This window comes from Mirounga leonina, unplaced genomic scaffold (genome assembly GCF_011800145.1).
Source record: "Mirounga leonina isolate KUSES-001 unplaced genomic scaffold, KU_Mleo_1.0 Mir_177, whole genome shotgun sequence".
NCBI lineage: Eukaryota > Metazoa > Chordata > Mammalia > Carnivora > Phocidae > Mirounga > Mirounga leonina.
The window spans coordinates 3,253,620-3,275,981 of record NW_023270459.1 but is presented as its reverse complement, the minus strand read 5'-3'; the positions used below and the strand labels follow the sequence as shown (position 1 = coordinate 3,275,981).

The 22,362-nt window shown below is 37.2% G+C and overlaps 1 protein-coding gene across 11 annotated transcripts in view; it reads right to left on the bottom strand.

The window, feature by feature from the left end:
- ZNF568 (zinc finger protein 568) overlaps positions 1 to 22,362 on the bottom strand; it is an 88,960-nt gene that overhangs the window by 40,129 nt on the left and 26,469 nt on the right. For 10 of the 11 annotated variants that reach the window (XM_035023636.1, XM_035023635.1, XM_035023643.1 and 7 more), the window contains 2 exons: positions 18,184 to 18,310; positions 17,821 to 17,916 (listed from right to left, as the gene is read on the bottom strand). In XM_035023636.1, coding sequence (XP_034879527.1) covers positions 17,821 to 17,916; positions 18,184 to 18,310 — 223 coding nt within the window. Of the gene's footprint in view, positions 1 to 4,405; positions 5,975 to 17,820; positions 17,917 to 18,183; positions 18,311 to 22,362 lie in introns of all 11 variants that reach the window. The other variant, XM_035023645.1, reaches the window with a different exon arrangement.

The window sequence follows — 22,362 nt, the reverse complement described above, 5'->3', positions numbered from 1 at the left end:
TTATCCAGATCCCTCCATGACTCATTCCCTCACCTCCTTTGCTCAAATGTCATCTTCTGGTTCCACTTTTAGTAGTGGCAAACTACCTTATTTCAGACTACCATAAAAGATAATAAACTCTAGACTACATATATTTTACACACACGTGCACACCACAATGTGAAGGCATTGGGGAACAACTAAAAACAGGCAAAAAACTGAAGGGGAGTTGACCTTTGGAAAAAAAGTATACTGTGAGACATTAATATTTATACAGATTATCACATAATGGTATTTCCCAGCCTCTGTGGCATAGGGTAGCTAAATGCAAGTAGAAAGCCACAGTCTTATTGGCCTGAGAAGTTGGAGGATGAAGTTTGAGGCTGCTAAAGTAGTTTAAAAATTAAGAGTTAAATCCCAGAAAGGAGGGAGCTACATATTCAACATCTACATAAAAATTTGGCCCAAATCTTTGACTGATGCCTGAACCTCACAAATTTGTGTAAACTCCAAACAGTCTATAGAAATCAACAGCTAGAAGACTGAAAGAAGAGCAAATATTTCAACTATTACTTTTCTGAGGGGAGAGAGATGGGATTTTAAGTCCAGCCAAGGTAACTGTTTTTAGGACAAAAGTCAACATTCTTGAGAAAATTATAACAAAGTTGAGAATCTCTACAACATATCATTCACAATGTTCAGTATACAATCAAAATTACTACATAAGCAAAAATATAGGAAAGGTGAGAAAGAATCAAGAGAAAACGTTATCTGTAGAGAATGACTCAAATATTTCAGATGTTGGCATTACAAAATAGGGTATTTTTAAACTTGTGTATGTGCATGTGTGTTAAAATATAAATAACATAAAACTTAACATTTTAACAATTTTTATGTGTACAAGTGGCATTAAATGCATTCATAATGTTATTTAATCATCACTATTTTCTCATCTGCAACAGAACTGATGTACCCACTGAACAATAACTCTCCATTTCTTCCTCCCCACCCTAGTAATCTCTATTTATTCTACTTTCTCTATGAATTTGCCTATTTTAGTTACCTCATATAAGTGGAATCATACAATTTTTCTTCATAAAAGAACATAAAAGTCTGGCTTAATTCACTTAGCATAATGATTCCAAGGTTTACGTTTACATTGCAGTATGGGTCAGAATTTCATTCTTTTGTATGGCTGAATAATATTCCATTGTATGTCTATCTCACATTTTGTTTATCCATTCATCCATTGCTGGACAATTGGATTGTTGCCATTTTTTCACTGTTCTGAATATGCTGCTATGAACACCGGTGTACAAGGATCACTTTGAGCCCCGCTTTCAATTCTTCTGGATTCTAGTTAGGTACAGAAATGCAGAATCATATGGTAATCTTAAGTTTAACGTTTTGAGGAACTGCCAAACTGTTTTCCTCAGGAGCTGTACAATTTACAGTCCTACCAACAATGCATAAGGTTTCCAATTTCTGCACATCCTCATCAAACACAGGTTTTGTTATGCAGATAACATATGAACTTTGAAAACTAATTTTTAAAAAAGAAGTCTACAAAAATTAGGTGTGCTGGCAAAATTGGACTTAGCATAAAACCTACTAAAGAAGAGACTATAAAATGACAGTACTCATTTAGATACTTAAGTTTTGGTAAATTGTTGTTTTCATGAAAATCAGTCCCTGCAATTTATAACTGTAATAAATCACTGTCAAGCTTTTTTAGATTTTTTTTTTTTTTTTTTTGAGACAGAGAGAATGAAAGACAGAGAGCATGAGAGGGAGGAGGGTCAGAGGGAGAAGCAGACTCCCTGCCGAGCAGGGAGCCCGATGCGGGACTCGATCCCGGGACTCCAGGATCATGACCTGAGCCGAAGGCAGTCGCTTAACCAACTGAGCCACCCAGGTGCCCAAGCTTTTTTAAAAAAGCTAATAAAAGTCAAAATTGATACAGTCATGCTTATATATCACAACTGTAGTTTGAGATTTTGTTTTGTGAAATCACCTTCAAACAAATTTAGTTAACATTTAAACATTCATTGCTAAAGTTCCCTTTTGATCAATAGCCCTAATTCTAATCTCCTTTTTATAAAGGCACTAATGGTTTTCTGTATATCAAGTAATATTGCAGAGATGCTGTAATAAAACATTACCTTAAGTAAGGGTTTGTTCATATATCATTATAGAGAATGAGATCCTTTTAGAGGAACTCTGTTATTACTGCTCAGAGTCTGAGACCACTACCACTTCCAACCAAAATGAGATAGGTCATATAAATTAAGGGTTGTAAAAGGAATAATATGATCTGTAGGTTTAAAGTGAAGCTATGTTACAAAATTGCTTATGGCCATCTCAAGAAAATAAAAGGCTTTCTCGTTTCAAAATGTAATGATTAACAAATGATATTAATGTCTATCCTGGTTGTATGGAAACTTACAGGGCAAGAAAACTAATGTCACGTAGTCAGTTTCTCAGGAAAATCTTATTCTCTCCACAATGACTCTAAATACATTACTAATTAGTTAGTTATGAATCCAACAAATCTATTGCCAAATAATGTGAGACACACTGAGAGAGTAGGGATCATTAGTAGACCATGATGCCCTAAAATGGTAAATAAAATCATACTTGATGTATCACACTGCCATCTGATTTTCAAATTCTTGATAATTACATATTTACTTAAATCTAAGACATAATTGGTTGAAAGATGAATATGTATTTTAGAAATGTTAAAATGTAAGAAGTATAAGATTCATAAAGTATGCTAATTTCATATTACATACAGTAAATAGGACTATTACTTCTAATTACTAATTTTCTGGAAATATATTTGATAAAATAGTTCAGGATCTGATAGGGCATATGGATCCATCATAATATTCTTTCTATGGGCACAGGCTTCCCCTAGCCCATAAATTCTAAGAAATAACTACAAAAAACACCATAAGACATGACATCCATATTGCCACTGTATATCATTAAGATTTTATATGCTATCAATCTTCCTTTTTAAGGCATAAAAATTACAAATAAAGCTAAAGCCCCCTTTGATCAACATTTTCAAACCTAATCTCTTGCCAGAGACAATACTAACAATAATTTGGTATGTACCCTTCCAGTCCATTTTATTTTATTTTATTTTAAATTTTATTATTACTATTTTTTAAAGATTTTATTATTTATATGACAGAGAGAGACACAGTGAGAGAGGGAACACAAGCAGGGGGAGTGGGAGAGGGAGAAGCAGGCTTCCCGTGGAGCAAGGGAGCCCGATGTGGGGCTCGATCCCAGGACCCTGGGATCATGTCCTGAGCCGAAGGCAGGTGCCTAACGACTGAGCCACCCAGGTGCCCCTCCAGTCCATTTTAAATACATACATATTTCAATAATAAAAACAGAGTACTGTTCTTTATGATTTAATTTCAATTTACATGAATGTCATTCATTATACAATGTTTCATTCAGGGATCTTGATTTTTTTTCACTACACTGTTTTACGTAACTATCCATGTTACAAAATACAGATCTACTCTATTACTTTTAACTGCTGTATACTACTCCATTATTTGACTATATCACACTTTATTTACCCATTACCCCATCAATAATTAGCTTGTTTTCAATTCATATATATATTTCTTATGGGTATTTGTGAGTTTCTTTAGAATGAATATACAGAAATGGAACTACAGGGTCCTTTTGTCTTTTAAGAAATGCTTCCCTGCATCAAAGTCATACAACATCCTGTATTTCCTTCCCAGAACTTCAGTTTGGCTTTTCACATTCCAGTTCAAATCCTTTGGAATTCTGTTTCTTTATATGTTGTAAGGTTGCATGTAGTTATTTTTTCCCTACTATGGAGAACCAAATACTCCAACAAATTTCATTGGCTGTCACTTCTCTACTGATTCATGATATCATGTCTAATATATACCAAATTCACGTATATTCACTGATTTATTTCTAGGCATTCTATTCTGTAATATCTGTTTATTTACCTATTCATGCTCCAATACCACATACTATTTAATGACCATAACTTTTGTGTAGTATACGGTAGAAGATGTGTCCTCTCTCTTCTTTTTCAAAATTGCCTCGGCAATCCAGGTATTTCCATTTCACATGAATTTTAGAATCATTTTGTAAAGATCCTAGAAAATTCGTATTAGATGTTTGGAACTATATTAGGTCTATAGATTAATTCTGGGAGAATTGACATTTTTATGATATTGGGTTTTTCCATCTGCATTTATGATATTTCTCTCGATTTATTCAAGTCTTATGCCCTTCAGTGAAGCTTTACAGTTTTTCCATAAAGATATTGTTCATTTTTTTAAATTTACACCAATATGTTTCAAAAGTAAAGCATGGGTTGAATTTAAGAAAAGGCCTTCCCTCATTTAGTACACTCGGTGTTTCTCACCTGTATGCCCTCTCTTATGTATAGAAAGGGATGCTCTTTGAGAGAATGCTTTCCCACATTCATTACATTCAAAAGGTTTCTCACCAGTATGACTTCTCATATGTATAATAAGTAATGAGCATTGAGAGAAGGCCTTTCCACACTTATTACATTCATACGGTTTCTCCCCTGTATGACTTCTCACATGAAGAGTAAGGGATGAGATTCGAGAGAAGGCTTTACCACATTCATTACATTTAAATGGTTTTTCTCCAGTATGAATTTTTTCATGCTCAAGGAGATTTTGTCTCTGACTGAAAGCTTTTCCACATTGATTACAATGATAGGGTTTCTCTCCAGTATGAATTTTCTCATGTTCGGTGAGATTTGATTTCTGACTAAAGGCTTTCCCACATACTGTACATGCATAAGGTTTCTCACCAGTATGAATTCTCTGGTGTCTAATGAGGTTTGACATCTGAATAAAAGCTTTCCCACATTCATTACATTCATATGGTTTCTCTCCAGTATGAATTTTCTGATGTGTAATGAGATTTTCTTTCCTGCTGAAGGCTTTTCCACAGTCATTACATTCATAGGGTTTCTCAGCTGTATGATTTCTCATATGTACAGTAAGGGATGAACTTTGAGAGAATGCTTTCCCACATTCACTACACACATAGGGCTTCTCACCTGTATGACTTCTCATATGTATAATAAACACTGAGCATTGAGAGAAGGCTTTTCCACATTTATTACATTTATAGGGTTTCTCCCCTGTGTGACTTCTCATGTGTAGAGTAACAGATGACATTCGAGAAAAGGCTCTACCACATTCATTACATGCATAAGGTTTCTCCCCAGTATGAATTTTCTCATGCTCAATAAGGTTTTGCTTCTGGCTGAAGGATTTTCCACATTCTTTACATTCATAGGGTTTTTCTCCAGTATGAATTCTCTCATGTTCAATGAGATTTGATTTTTGACTGAAGGCTTTCCAACAATCCTTACATGCATAAGGTTTCTCCCCCGTATGAATTCTCTGGTGTCTAATAAGGTTTGACATCTGAATGAAAGCTTTTCCACATTCATTACATTTATATGGTTTTTCCCCAGTATGAATTTTTTGATGTGTGATAAGATTTTCCTTCCTGCTGAAAGCTTTTCCACATTCCTTACATTCATAGGGTTTCTCTCCAGCATGAATTCTCTCATGTCTGATGAGGTCAAATTTATGACTGAAGTCTTGTCCACACTGATTACACTTAAAGGGGGTTAGAACATGGGATGAGCAATGGTAAAAAGGCTTCCCGTACTTACTATATTCATAGTTTTTCTCTCTTACACAGTTCTTCTCATAACTAAGTAAATCTAAATTATGTTCCAAACCCTTATCAAGTGAGTCACATTCAAAGAAGTTTTGTCTTGAAGTAAGAATATCTGAGCTCAAAGGAAATATTTTTGTAACTCTTTTACATTCAATGACATTTTCCTTAATCAGAGTTTTCTTGGAGATGGATGTGACTTTCCTCACAAGTGTTTCCTGTTGCTTCTTGATCTGTTCATCAACTTCCCAAACTTCTAAAATGGAGGACCAAAAATTATTACTTTTGAATTTTTCTGCTACTACACTATTAATAACATTTCAGAAATTTGCTCCTATGGAGTTGATTTTTTATGTTGACTCTAGTCTCCCAATATGAAAAAATCCAAACTGCAAATTACCCTAGTTTCTAAGTTTTAAGAGGTTAACTCCTATAAAATATTATGGAGAGAAAACTGACATTGATAGGCCTAAGTAGCTTCGACTGCTTTTAAAAGTATGCATATACAATGCAGAAATCAGTAACATGAACAGAATAATTAAGATGAAAGGGTGACGATACAAATGACTGGATAGGGAGTCAAAATGACCAGAGGATAAAATTAACATTTGTGGTTAAACACAGTGGATTGAATGTATATGTTTATTTCTTCTCCTCCCTAAAATTCCATTAAAATGACAGTAAAAAAATAAAAGGTCAAATCCACAAGAACAAAGGAATAAGAGTGTAAAGAAGGGTAAACAAGAGATTTCAACAAAAGAAGGGAGATGAAAGGCATATAGGGAACTGTTAACTAATGGCAGAGCTAAGAAGTTAAAAGTACTGCAAAGATACAAATGTCAAGCAACAAAGTGATTTAGCCACAAAACACTGGAAAAGCTAACAAATTAGAGAATTCGGGACTTAAAAGGTAGAGAGATGTCTGAAGAGGATTAATTTAAAGTCTGAATAGGGAACACTTACACTCCCTGAGGCAAGTATTATGGATTTGCTTAAGTAACATGTTTCCAACCTCATCCTATGTTTTTCCATCCTGCAAAGAGTGAGTTATAACTGTATTTCCTGGACACACTTGCATGTAGGGCTCTGGATGTGATTTAGATTAATCATACAACATTTTAATTCAGAAATGAATTAAAATTAGAAATAAAACAGGCATTTTACCTAAATACTACAACAGAAGTGGTAAGGTTCTGAAGCTCATGGTTATAGAGGCATTTCCCTGGTTCAATCAGAAACCATTTCTTTTTTTTTTTTTTTAAGATTTTATTTATTTATTTGAGAGAGAGAAAGAGCACAAGCAGGGGGTGGGGGCCAGTAGAGAGAGAAGCAGACTCCCTGCTGAGCAGGGAGCCTGATGTAGGACTCGATTCCAGGACCCTGAGATCATGACCTGAACCTAAGGCAGATGCATAACTGACTGAGCCACCCAGGTGCCCATTTTTTTTTTTTTTTTTTAAAGTAAGCTCTACTCCCAACGCGGGGCTTGAACTCACAACCCTGAGATCAAAAGTTGCATGCTCCACCAACTGAGCCAGCCAGGTGCCCCATCAGAAGCAATTTCTTGATCATAGTGGGAAAAGGAACTCACTTAGCAGTTGACTTCTCTGATATGACGTTGAGATTCATTCCTAAAAGCTTATCCTATAGTTGGTCCTTCAGTCCTCCCAAAGGTTCTCTAGGACATTTAATACCTTCATATAAATTCCTTCCTTCTTAAATTAGCTGCTAATAAGCTCTTTTCTCTGTAACTGCATCTTCACCAATACCTCCCCACCCCCCACACAACCCACACAGGAAGTGGCCATGTATCCACAACCTGAGCAGGAAAAAGAAAGCTTACTCTCTAGAGAAAAATGAACTATATAGCCTCTAGACTTAGGAACAAATGAAGCTTATGTAAAGGAAGCCTCATACTAAAAACCTAGGAATTATGTAAACTTGTCGATATTGAATGGTAAGATTTCCAATCCCTTTCTGTTGCTTGCCCCATGAAAGCTGGCATTTACCTCCAGGTAGGAGTTGAGAAGATTAAAAACAAAAGACCCACAGAACTAGAATTCTAGAACTGGCATTTGCAACTCAACAAAAAACTCCTAGGTTCTATTCAAAAAGCACCAAAAATTTGTTAGATGTTTAGAATTTCTTTTTTATCCTTTCATGCACCAAAATAAGGAAAATTAGTGACACTGATGAATTCCCTATTTAAACAAAGATTTGAAAGTCTCATTACAATTAAAAATATATAGAAAACAAAGCAAACAGAAAAATTAGGCAAGTAGTAACTCCAGGAATGACAAAAATCTATGTAAGGATATATAATTAATAGTCATTTCTTGGCTCAGTATAACAGTATATCAACTAAAAGAACAAAGTAAGCAGTGAAAAGCAATTTAGCCAAAAACTGTGATACAGGGCGCCTGGGTGGCTCAGTCGGTTAAGCAACTGCCTTCGGCTCAGGTCATGATCCTGGAGTCCCGGGATCGAGTCCCGCATCAGGCTCCCTGCTCAGCGGGGAGTCTGCTTCTCCCTTTGACCCTCCCCACTCTCATGCTCTCTGTCTCTCATTCTCTCTGTCTCAAATAAATAAATAAAATCTTTAAAAACAAAACAAAACAAAACTGTGATACAGCTATATCCAGAAAAAAGGAAAGGGGAAGTGGTGGTGGTGGTGGTGTAAGAGTACTAAACCTCATCTTTTATTAATATCAAGTTGATAATAATTAGAAATTACCAAATAACAGCATATTCAGAGAAGACTAGCTTCCATCCTATCCCTGAAACACTGATTCCTCCTCTACTGCCTGACAGGTAAGCATTTTCATTAATTTGGGGGTTATTCTTATATTCTTTTAAAATACATATATTAAATATATACATATTTACATATGTACATATACATATGCCATATATATATCCATACACATATGCCTCTCCCACTCTTTATAAAAAAGGTCGCATATTCTAAATGCTGCTCTGCACATTGACTTTTTCCATTTATATATCCTGAATGGAAGCATGACATTGCTGACTTGTTTTATAGTTTTGACATTGGAATCATGTAAATGTTTTACATAACAACAAAAAAAGTTAAATCAAAAGAGGAGGAAAAAAGCCAAAATAGCTCTTAAAAATTGAAAACAAATGGAAAAGAGTAAATCTATATATGAAGTTAGGGCCATAATCACTTCAAGTGACTTTAAACACCGTAGTCTGACTATACCCTAAGGGAGAAAAAAAAACAACCAAAGAAATCTTAAACTACATTCGGTAGTCCTTTTCTTTTCTTTTTTTTTTTTGTTTTTGTTTTAAGATTTATTTATTTATTTTAGAGAGAGAGCGCTCACTCACGTGCACAGGGGAGGGCAAAGGGAGAGGGAGAGAGAATCTCAAGCAGACTCTACGCTGAGTGCGGAGCCCACATAGGGTTCCATCTCACAACCCTGAGATCACCACCTGAGCTGAAACCAAGAGTGGGCTGCTTAACCGACTGTGCCACGCGGGCACCCCAGTAGTCTTTTTCATTATTAGTAATATTGGTATTGTTGTTTGGAACTAATATATATATATAGAGAGAGAGAGAGAGAGAGGGAGGGAGGGGGAGAGAGCTATCAGTTTAGCTATCAGTTTTATCCCCATGCAAGTGGGGAGAAAGGGGATTGGTGCTCCCAGCACCGAATAGATAGAGGCCACAGAGGCTGCTAAACATTCTACACCCTACATAAACATCCTACAATGCACAGGATAGTCCCCTACAGCAAAGAATTATCTGGCCCAAAATGTCAGCAATGCCAAAGTTGAGAAATATATATGGATTAAGCAAATAAATATTTTAATGCAAAAAGGAGCTGAGATTTTCAGTATAAAAGACACAAAAACAAAACAAAAAAGGTAAGAATAACCCTACACTCTTTAATTTGAATTGGATGTATGAGTATAAATATGTACATTTTTTTCTTTCTAAAAAGTGCATTTTTCTAGCCTTGTCCACTTACAAGCTCTATAAGCAATGACAACCTAGTACTAATGAGCAACTATTGTGCCCACATTGTGGTCTCCAAATCATTTCCCACTAAAGGAAGCAGGGGTTTTAGAAAAGTAGCTATTTTATGTCTGGAGCAGGAAATTTATAAAATTAGCCAAAGAATCCTCTGGCTAGTGATATGACAATTTGAGCATTAAATTTGTTAATAATATGGGCTTATTAATAAATAACACATATAAAATATATTTAAAACATAATTTATAGGGCACCTGGGTGGCTCAGTTGTTAAGTGTCTGCCTTCAGCTCAGGTCATGATCCCAGAGTCCTGGGATCGAGCCCTGCATCAGGCTCCCTGCTCGGCGGGAAGCCTGCTTCTCCCTCTCCCACTCCCCCGCTTGTGTTCCCTCTCTCGCTGTGTCTCTCCCTGTCCAATAAATAAATAGAATCTTTTTTTTTTAAAGATTTTATTTATTTGAGAGAGAGAGAATGAGAGAGAGAGAGCACATGAGAGGGGGGAGGGTCAGAGGGAGAAGCAGACTCCCTGCTGAGCAGGGAGCCCGATGCGGGACTCGATCCAGGGACTCCAGGATCATGACCTGAGCCGAAGGCAGTCACTTAACCAACTGAGCCACCCAGGCACCCATAAATAAAATCTTTAAAAAAAAAAAAAAAAAGAAACATAATTTATATATTTTGTAAATATATAAACATTTTTAAATGTTTTCCATATATATCATTTATATACACTGAATAATATGTTATTTATTTTGATGCTCATTACATAAATTTATAATGATTTAACTTGGCAAACTAGAGAATGCTAGGACACCAATCATTATTCTCAAAGTTTTTGAAGGGGGGCGCCTAGGTGGCTCTGTCAGTTAAGCATCTGACTCTTGGTCTCAGCTCAGGTCTTGATCTCAGGGTTCTGAGTTCAAGCCTAATGTTGGGGTCCATGCTGAGCATGGAGACTACTTTAAAAAAAAAGTTTTTGAAGGAAAGGAGTCAAGTATTTCTCTTTCCTGCCCTGTAAAAACTATATTTCAGGGTAATCAAACAGTTATTGACAGAGTTGTTCTTGTTTTTTTTTAAGTTATCTCTACATCCAATGTGGGACTCGAACTCACAACCCCAAAATCAAGAGTTGCACACTCCACTGATGGAGCCAGCCAGGCGCCCCTTGAGTTCTTATTTATGGGAGAATTTCAGCTAATAAAAGCAGAAGAAACCTCTAATAAAAGAATGGATCTAGCCAAAGATTATCAATGGCTGTTAAAAGCCTTAGTGAAAAGTTAATATGAATCTTTAAAACAGATGGATTCTGAATCACAACACATGAATCTATTCACTAATTTTTTAAAGATTTTATTTATTTATTTTGAGAGAGAAAGAGTGAGAGCAGGGGGGGGGGCAGAGGGAGAGGAGAGAGAGAATCTCAAACAGACTCCATGCTGAGTGTGGAGCCCCATGTGGGGCTCAATCCTACGACCATGATATCATGACCTGAGCTGAAATCAACAGTCAGACGCTTTATTGACTGAGCCACCCAGGTGCCCCTCTACTCATCAATCTTAATATAAACGTGGGATAAACCAATCTGATAAGATGCAATACGATGCACACAGCTCCATCAATGAAGTATCCTTGCTAAAGAACTGAACTTGAATACAATAAGGCCAGATTATAGGAAAAATGGAATAAAGGAGTATGTAAAACACCATGAGGAAGCAAACTGCCAAATCCAATATGTGGGACATTCTAGAGCAGGGGTTGGCAAAAAATAGTGATAACCTGTTTCTGTGCAGCCTGTGAGCTAAGAATGTTTTTTTACATTTTTAAAGGGTTGTTGAGAGATAGAATATGAGACAGAGACTTTATCCAGCCCACAAAGCCTATTTATTATCTGGCCTTCTAAAGAGAAAAATTGCTGACCCTTGTTCTAAAAGACAAATGACCTGGATTCTACACAAATAAAATGTGTGGGGAAAAAATGGGTTGGGTGGGAAGGGCAGGGGGAGAAACTCTTAAGAATTAAAGCAGACCTAAGAGATATGTCAACCAAATGCAATGTGCTAATCTTTATTTAGATCCTGATTCAAATAAACCAACCATAAAAATATATTCTTGAGACAACTGAGGAAATAGGAACAGAGACTAAATATCAGATGATAGTACGAAATTACAATTAATGTTATTAGGTGTGATAATAATATGTGGTTATTTAAATAATTTCACCTGTTAGAGATATATACAATGGTATTCAAAGGTGAAATGTAAAAGAGTTCAGCAAACAAAACCAAAACAAAACTGGGGCAGACAGATAAACAAGTCTGGCAAAATGTTGATCACTGTTGAAGTTAAGTAATAAATACAATGAGGATTCCTTATACTCTATTTTTGTATGTTTGAAAATGACTGTAATAAAATTTTTTATTTTATTTTTTTTAAAGATTTTATTTATTTATGTGACAGACAGAGACACAGCGAGAGAGGGAACACAAGCAGGGGGAGTGGGAGAGGGAGAAGCAGGCTTCCCACCAAGCAGGGAGCCCAGTGTGGGGCTTGATCCCAGGACCCTGGGATCATGACCTGAGCCGAAGGCAGACGCTTAACGACTGAGCCACCCAGGCACCCCTATAATAAAAATTTTTAAAGTATTTATTTAGAAATAAAGATCAATACTAAAAGAAATAGCTAAGTAAGTTGAAATGAAAATAATTGCCTAAATGAAGTAAAATGTGAGGTTAGAAGAAGGGACTGTCATAAGCCTTGTATTTCTATGTTTTTTAAAAAGAAGTACATGTATTTGAGAAAAATTAAAAATATATATTAAAAAGGAAAGAAATACTATAAAAGGAAAATGATAACAGTAACATTAGGTTATAGAAGCAAATTATAACCCAATTCTTACTACTTTTGCCTAGATTAACTGCTATATGATCCTAGGAAGTTTAGCTCTTGTCTATTCTGCAGACGAAAGGCAAATTAATTTTCATAAGTTTTAATTCCCTTATTTCTGTATAAAAACACTTGAAGCTTAGGCTGTCCAAACTAAATCCAGCCCCAAATTGGTAGTAACAATGGCAACAGCTTCAACTTTCCATCTAATTGCAAGTCATTCTCTTATGTGCTTAAAGAACAAGGCATATAAGTAAGTATCCAATGAAAAGATCACAAGGCAAGTCATCTTTGTTCAAGATCTGATTCACTGCATTGTTCTAATAGCAGGTACTATCATTTTATCCTATGTTCATTTTTCCATGCTGAAACTGTCCTTACCAGCAAATCCTGTTGTGTTTTGCTTTTGTTCTTTCTTCATGGCTGACATACTGTTACGCAAAATGATACTATTCTTTCCTACATTATTAGCTCTATAATGGTTTCGCTAGGTTCAACTGTGGGTAACTTAAAATTCAGATAATTAGACATTTTTTAATCTTTATATTCAGTTATCTTCTAAGTCCCAGCCTATAAACTACTGTTGTAACCTGCCACCATACATAAAGCAAAACTATAGCTATAGTTCAGTGATTAAAAAAGGGAAAAAAATCTTTTAAAAAAATTAAAAAGGGAAAAAATTGAACTAAATTACCAACAAAGTTTTAAAAATACAAAAGAGGGCATGAAGGTTGGCAAAGTTCAGACTTCTCTGACTCTACACTAGATAACCCATCCTCTATTTCATAATCCTTTAAGGTCTCCCCTTTTCCAATCAAGCTATGCTTCAAATTTTACCCCATGAACATGTCATGGTAATTTTCCTCTCAAAACTTTTATGTTTTGCTTTTTTTAATATTATCTTTTTCTCATTTTTATTTATTTTTTTTAGAGAGAGAGAGTCGCGCGTGCGAGTGGGGGTGGAGGAGGAGAGGGAGAGAGAGAGAATGTTAAGCGGGCTCCACGCCCAGTGCAGAGCCCAAGCAGCTCAATGCAGGGCTCCATCTCATGACCCTGAGATCATGACCTGAGCTGAAATCAAGTCGGACACTCAACCAACTGAGCCACCCAGGCACCCCAAATAAATATTTTAAAACAACAAAAGCAATAAGAAGCATCTCTCCCAATATAGCTCTACATCAATCAATTCATGAATCATTACATGACGAATAAGATAGTCTTTCTTTTGGTGGATTAAGCCTCAGAAATCAAGTATGAAAACACATATAAGCAGTATGTTTTAAGACTTCATATCACTCTGGTAAACATAAACTAGAAAGTTAGCTCAAAGATGAGGGGAGATCTATAATGGCTAGAAGTGTTGGGGACTGTTTATAAGAAATCGAACTCCAGGGCGCCTGGGTGGCTCAGTTGGTTAAGCGACTGCCTTCGGCTCAGGTCATGATCCTGGAGTCCCAGGATCGAGTCCCGCATTGGGCTACCTGCTCGGCAGGGAGTCTGCTTCTCCCTCTCCCACTCCCCCCTCTTGTGCTCTCTCTCTCACTCTCTCTGTCAAATAAATAAATAAAATCTTTAAAAGAAAAAAAAAAAGAAATCGAACTCCAAGTTAAATAACAGAACCACAATAGGTAAGAACCCTCATAATTAAAGGCAAAGATGAGAAGAGTTTCCAAATATTGGAGACATTAAATGTTGCCATTTCTGTAGTTAAATACTGATTTAAAGGCATGAACACACCTATGTCATGAAGGTACATAAAGGAAAAAGGATCTATATGTAATTTAGAATGGCTCTGGATAATGCCCAGTAAGGGCTGAAAGAAGAAGTCATATATAAGACATTTCCTAAAGGAACAGGAAATAGACAATAAACAGGAACTGAGGGGATATCAGAATCTTTTAGAGAAGAGCAAAAGGAAAGACATTTCCAAAAAGGGTGATCCATGGGATCAAATATAGCATAGAGAACTTCCTGTTTCAAAATGGTCGAATTAAACATCTCTGTGTCCTGTCCTCTTTCTGTAAAAGTGAAGAAGAAAACAAAAAGAAAATACATCTTCAGTGAAACTAAAAGGAAGCTAAACTCCAATTCCAGAAAATAAAGACCAGAGGATAGATTGGACTAGGTAGGAAAGAAACTTGGAGATAGTGGCTGTTCTTTCTTATCTCAGACAGCACAGTGAACAGAGTTCCTCTGAATAGAAGGCACACTCTGTGTGCAGAATGAACTAATTATTTTTTGCAACAGTGTGATCCAGATGTGTTGAAACTGGTGGCAGGAACATAATGGTCTTCATCTGGCCCTATCAAATGGTAGGGAAGACAGGACTAAATAAGAAGATGCAAACAGCCATTATTCTTATATAAGCAGTCTGTTGACATAGGAGAGTAGAAGGGATACTGCACGCTAGAGGAAGCATGCAACTGATAATCTCTGATTTGGAAGAACTAAAGGGCAAACCAACTCTCAATACAAAACCCTGAATGATAAAGGAAGCTGATATGAGTGATAAGGGTTTCCCATTCACTCAGAGCATTTTTCCGGACAACCTTCAACACTCTTCTGTAAATAATTGGTCCAGCAAGAAATAACCTCACTTAAAGATGAGTAATGGTGATTGTAAAAGGAACCTGCATCAGCAATATGCGATAATGCTAATTAGAACAAAAAAACATGAATATACAAGTTGAAATGAAAAACCGACAGTGATTGATTAATAGGCCTCAAAAGTTCTAAAGCTTTTTTTTTTTTTTTTAAAGATTTATTTATTTATTTGAGAGAGCGAGAATGAGAGAGAGTACATGAGAGGGGAGAGGGTCAGAGGGAGAAGCAGGCGTCTTCGCTGAGCAGGGAGCCCGATGCGGGACTCGATCCCGGGACTCCAGGATCATGACCTGAGCCAAAGGCAGTCACTTAACCAACTGAGCCACCCAGGCGCCCAAAAGTTCTAAAGCTTTAAAGAAAAAGAAACCTGGAGCGCCTGGGGGGCTCAGTCATTGAGCATCTGCCTTCGGCTCGGGTCATGATTCCAGGGTCCTGGGATCGAGCCCCGCATCGGGCTCCCTGCTTGGCGGGAAGCCTGCTTCTCCCTCTCCCACTCCCCCTGCTTGTGTTCCCTCTCTCGCTGTGTCTCTCTCTGTCAAATAAATAATAAAATCTTAAAAATAAAAAAAAAAGAAAAAGAAACCTATGGGCATCCAAGGCAAACAAATCAAGTCACCTATGAGGGGAACCAATCAGACTTCAGATGTCTCCTAGCAATATTCAAAGCCAGGAGATAGTAGAGGATTATTTAAAGTCTTCAGAGAACTGTCTACAAAACAAACAAACAAACAAAAAACTATCTAGGAAAAAAAGTATGACTCAAGAATTTTATACACAGCCAAATAATAAAGGGTAAGAAAAAAAGATATTTTCTTATGGGCAAAAACTCAAGGACTCTAGTTCCCAATAAATTATAAGTTCCATGAGGACAGGACTTTGTTTTGTATACTGTTATATGCTCATGCCCAAAATAGTATTTTATCTTTATTGTTAGAAATATAAATGTGGTTTTCTTTCCTTCACACCTTCTACTTGGTTGTTGAAGTATATATGAAAGCTATTGATTTTTATTTGTTAATTTGATATTCTACCATCTCACTGGATTCTTTTACTGTTTGTTATACTTTTTCAGTTGATTCTCTTGTGTTTTTCAGGGATACAATTTTATCTTAAAGATGAGTTTATAGATTCCTTTCCAATGACAGAAAGCACAGTGCTGAAAGCACAGACAGAAAGTACAGTACTTATTTTTTTCTCTTATCTAACACTTTGGTATAAACTTAAGAAATATACAAAAGCTATAAAGGGAAAACTTGGAAAGCATTTATGAAGGATACAAAGTAGATCTGAACAAAGACAGAACATGTTCTTTAATAGAAAATCTCAACATTCTAAAGATGTCAAATCTCCAAAAGTTGACTTATATACCTAATACATTCCCAATAAAAAGTCCAATAGGTTTTTCTCTGGAAATAGAGAGTTGTATCTAACATTCATATGGTAAAATAATAATCAAGAAGAGCCAGCACAACTCTGAGAAAGAATGTATGCAACTGGGAAAGAAAGGGACTCTGTGTTAAGGATAAGAGGGAGACTTACTTTTCAATGTATCTTTTGGATTATTTATGTTCTTTAACCAAGTGTATATATATATTTTTTTGAGAGAGAGCAATATATATATTGAAATACATATATATTTTAGAGAGAGACAGCAAGCAGGTGGGGGAGGAGCAGAGGGAGAGGGAGAGAGAGAATCCCAAGCAGTCTCCATACCCAGCGTGGAGCCCAACCTAGGGCTCGATCTCATGACTCTGAGATCATGACCAGAGCCAAAATTAAGAACAACCGGATGCTTAATGGACTGAGTCACCCAGGCGCACTGAAGTGTGCATATTTACATTTTTAAAAAATTAGCATAATGGGAGGTGGGAATAAGTAGGAATAGGGCACCAATTTCTAAGGCGGAAACTTAAAGCTACATGGGATTGTGAGGGTTGTGAAGTAAAATGGGACTTGTGAGTACTGTTATAGAATATATGTCTATAGCTTTTCTTTTTTTTTTTTAAAGATTTTATTTATTTATTTGAGAGAGAGAGAGAATGAGAGACAGACAGCATGAGAGGGAGGAGGGTCAGAGGGAGAAGCAGACTCCCTGCCAAGCAGGGAGCCCGATGCAGGACTCGATCCCGGGACTCCAGGATCATGACCTGAGCCGAAGGCAGTCGCTTAACCAACTGAGCCACCCAGGCGCCCTGTCTAGCTTTTCAAAATGGAAAGAAATTGAAAGGAATCTAAGTGTGAAACAAATATACTTTTAAAATACTACACATCCATGAAATGCTGAATACATAAGGAATTAGAACTAAAACTATGAATACTAAGGAAAAAGAGAGCTTAAAGATCATAGAGAGGGACAATAATCCTGAAACTGAGGCCATAAATGAATTAGAGAAGGTTGGCATCCTGAAATCTGATGGAACTACCAGCCCTCTAAAATTTGGAAAAGGAAGAAGATAGTATCTGGAAATGTCAAAGTAATCCAATCCATTCATACTATTTGTCACCCTAGAACACTAGGGCTTTTAAGAAAATCTTGGAAAATGTGAAATGGTATCAACCACATGAACAACTGTCATGTGGCTCTCTCATTCAGAGCTGCCTTTTTACTTATTCACCTGGACAGTGCCTCCCAAGCATTTCTTCCTCTACCACCCATGGCTCCTCTTCCTGCTCCAACTTGAAGATCACATCTGGTTTGGTGACTTGATAACCTATTACAGGAAACAGCAAAGGACTTGGATGTTAATGCTGGATACCACCATCCACACCTTGGGCTGAGTCTTAGGGGCTTGAGGGCCTATGAAGGATGAGGACAAAGGAATTTCTAAAGTGAGACAAAGGAATCAGGCTTTACCCTGAAGATGAGTACATACAATCATGTGAAGACAAGGCAGACTAAATTCATCTGGCAAGTTAAAGTCCTCATACACTTCAAAAATGGAAAGGAATTCCATGAAAAATTGCAAATCTAGCCTTACCCACTGTGACTAGGTTGCTGTAGTTCTCTAGCATCACATCCCGGTACAAGTTCCTCTGAGCAGGTTTCATTTGCTGCCATTCCTCCTGGGTGAGGTCCACAGCAACATCCTTAAATGTCACTGTTTCCTGTAAAAACCAATCCTAATTAGTATGAAGTCATGAAACTTCAATGCAGTGGCCAAAATATGTAAGAACTCATGTACATCGTGAATTCAGGGATCAGAGTTCACTACAAACTGTATATCAAGTCTTCATATTTACCTAATCTTATATTACATTGTGAGGGAAAACAAACCATCATAGAAATATCCTGTGAGATGTCGATTATTGAGTTAATAATCAACTTAAGCATTCATCATCTTTATGCAGGAAACTGAAGATAGTGGTCACTGATTTGTACTGGTCTGTGACAGAATTGAAAGAGTTAGACATGACTCACAGGTAACTGTCTCAGAACCTGTCCCAGTGACTGTGTGACCTAGTGAGAAAGGGAACATGGAGAAAGTGGAGAAGGAAGAGAAATAAGGCAGGAGGAATGAGGAGAGGTATAAAAATTTGAATGTGCAAAATTTGAAATTTCTTTTTTTTTTTTTAAAGATTTTATTTATTTATTTGACAGAGAGAGAGAGAGCACAGGTAGGCAGAGTGGCAGGCAGAGGGAGAGGAAGAAGCAGACTCCCCACCGAGGAAGGAGCCCGATGTGGGGCTCGATCCCAGGACCCTGGGATCATGACCTGAGCCGAAGGCAGACGCTTAACGACTGAGCCACCCAGGCACCCCGCAAAATTTGAAATTTCTATAGAACTTCTAGATGGAAGTGTCCACTATGCAGTTTGAGGTATGAAGAAAAATGAGAATTAGCCATCAACCTAAAATTGAGATCTGAATCCATGGCTGAAGGATAGGAATAGTTGTAGAGAACATACATAGTGGGTAAAGGCCCAAGGACAGAATCAACAGTTAGGCATCAAAGAAAGGGACTCAGGTTTTTGTTTCTTGTTTGTTTTATTTACAATTAGAGGATGAAAATTAAAACCATGACAGCAATGTAACAGAAGCCAAGAAACTAATGACAAATTGCTGGAAAAGAATGTTACTTGATCACATATATCTAACTCTTCCTCCCCACTTAAAAACTTCAATATTCAAATAAGGAAGTAAGGAAAAAATCTTTATCCGTAAAGGCGCTAAGATAAAAAAGCACCCATATGGGCGCCTGGGTGGCTCAGATGGTTAAGCGTCTGCCTTCAGCTCAGGTCATGATCCCGGGGTCCTGGGATCGAGTCCCGCATCGGGCTCCCTGCTCCTTGGGAGCCTGCTTCTCCCTCTGCTTCTCTCTCTCTCTCTGTCTCTCATGAATAAATAAAATCTTAAAAAAAAAAAAAAAAAGCACCCATATATCCCACATTCGGGAGAATTTATTCAAGAAATAGTACACACGAGGGGCACCTGGGTGGCTCAGTCATTAAGCGTCTGCCTTCAGCTCAGGCCATGATCCCGGGTTCTGGGATCGAGCCTGCTCGATCCCTGCTCCAGGGAAAGCCTGCTTCTCCCTTTCCCACTCCCCCTGCTTGTGTTCGTTCTCTCACTGTGTCTCTCTCTGTCAAATAAATAAATAAAATCGTAAAAAAAAAAAAAAAAAGAGGGGCGCCTGGGTGGTTCAGTTGGTTAAGCGGCTGCCTTCGGCTCAGGTCATGATCCCAGGGTCCTGGGATCGAGTCCCACATCAGGCTCCCTGCTCAGTGGAGCCTGCTTCTCCCTCTCCCTCTGCCTGCCGTTCTGCCTACTTGTGCTCTCTCTCTCGCTGTCAAATAAATAAATAAAATCTTAAAAAAAAAAAAAAGAAATAGTACAAATGAGATAGACAAAATGGGAAATACAAATGAAAATCACCAAAGGCTGGATTGCAATTAGTGCTCCTTTTTTTTTTTTTTAAGATTGTATTTATTTATTTGAGAGAGAGTGTGTGTGCGCATGAGCTGGAGGAGGGGCAGAGGGACAAGCAGACTTCCCGCTGAGCGGGGAGCCTGACACAGGGCTCTATCCCAAGACCCTGGGATCATGACCTCAGCCAAAGTCAGACCTTAACTGACTGAGCCACCCAGGCACCCCTGCAATTAGTGTTTCTGAGATACTGTCTCTATGATCTATGATCATTACTACCATCAACATTATCATTACTGTCATCTATTGAGTAGTTATACACCAGGTACTTTAATAATTTCTTTAGATATATTAACTTCTAAAATAACCTGGTAAGGTTATGCAGTGGCTACTATTATCCATTTAAAAAGTAAGGAGGGGCACCTGGCTGGCTCAGTCAGTAGAGCATGTGACTCTTGATTTTAGGATTGTAAGTTCACTACACAATGGGTGTAGAGACTACTTAAAAATAAAATCTTTAAGGAGTGCCTGGGTGACACAGTCAGTAGAGCATCCGACTCTTGGTTTCAGATCAGGTCATGAGACTGGGGTCCTGGGATCAAGCCCCGCATTGGCCAAAGGAACTGCTTAAGATTCTCTCTCTCCCTCTTCTGCCCTTCCTGCTTGTGCTGTCTCTCTCTCTCAAATAAATAAATAGCTTAAAAAAAAAAACTTTAAAAGTAAGTAAATAAATAAGTAAAAATGAAAAGTAAGGAAACCAGGGTTAAGAATAACTCTTCCAGGGTCATAAAGCTTCGTATGTGGTAGAGCTGGATTGCAGCCCAAGCAGTGTCACTACACTTTTTCTCCAACTCAGCAAGAGGAGTCTCAGAATCCCACAAATATCCCCTGATTCAAGACAGACAACTGGACACACTTGTGCATTTGAAACCTCTCTTGCTGAGGTTGAAAGCATATGAAATCACCAATGATGGGAAACTACAGGACAAATACCATGACCCCCCCACCAAAAAAAAAAAAAATCAAAGGCCAATGATGATGGGACATCATCCTGATTTGGAGAAGCAGACAGAAGTCAGACTGAGTGAGCAGTAGGGAAGATTGAAGACAAAACCGGATGTAGAAAACTAGCATCTGGTGCAATGGTTTCACTAATTAATCTATGAGCAAAAGCAGACATAAAGTATTTTTTCTGTCATTACCCAATATTGTATTAGCCAAATTAGCCAAATAAACTTACAAAAACCAATAATTAAAATTTTAGGTAAAGAGGGGTGCCTGGGTGGCTCAGTCATTAAGCGTCTGCCTTCGACTCAGGTCATGATCCCAGGGTCCTGGGATCAAGTCCTGCATCGGGCTCCCTGCTCCGTGGGAAGCCTGCTTCTCCCTCTCCCACTCCCCCTGCTTGTGTTCCTGCTCTCGCTACCTCTCTGTCAAATAAATAAATAAAATAAAATAAAATAAAAAGATTTTAGGTAAAGAGTGAGGGAATAATCATTAAAATAACTTTGGAGCAAATTACCTGGTATGTATGAGTTGGTAAATGTAAAAACAAATTAAATTTACACTTAAAAAAGTTATAAATATAAATATTTATAGTTATAAAATAACTTATGTTATAATTTATTGTAATTATAATTTTATAATTTTATATTATATACTTTAATATATTAAAGTTATAAATATATACATTTATATAGATATGAATCTCCAAAAACAGATATCTTGATCATTTTAATAAATCAAATACTTGTCAAGCCTAAATCAAGAAAAATAATAAAATTTAATAATTCAAACTGGGATATAAAACAAACGTGTAGTAAAAGATAGAGTGTCAAGTTTTGAGAGGAATTCTACTTTGGGATAGCAGTATGAGGTACTCTATGGATGTTTCCCAGTAAAACAGGCATAACTGGTGAATATTTTTTTTTGTTTTTTGTTTTTAAATTTTCAGTCTCTGGAAATTACCCTAAGGGCATAAAGCAATGAAGAACTATTTATTCAAGAAAATCTACTAAAACTTGGTAAAAACTGTGGCAGTCTGTGGCATTTGTCACATCTGCTCCTTCCCTCTCCTCACTCTAGCTCAGCTTGAGAGAAGTTCCATCTGGGTGGGTATGGCTAAGAAGACAGGGCTCTTTCTCTCCTCAGCTACCAATCTATGGATATGGTATCTTCTTGGGAAGGACAAAAGCTCAGCATTCTCATTCTATTCAACTCCAAGTTAGAGAGGCTAAGTTTTTAATGCTTGTGGCCAAGAGGTCAGTGGCTCCTTTCCTCTAGAATGGAGGCTT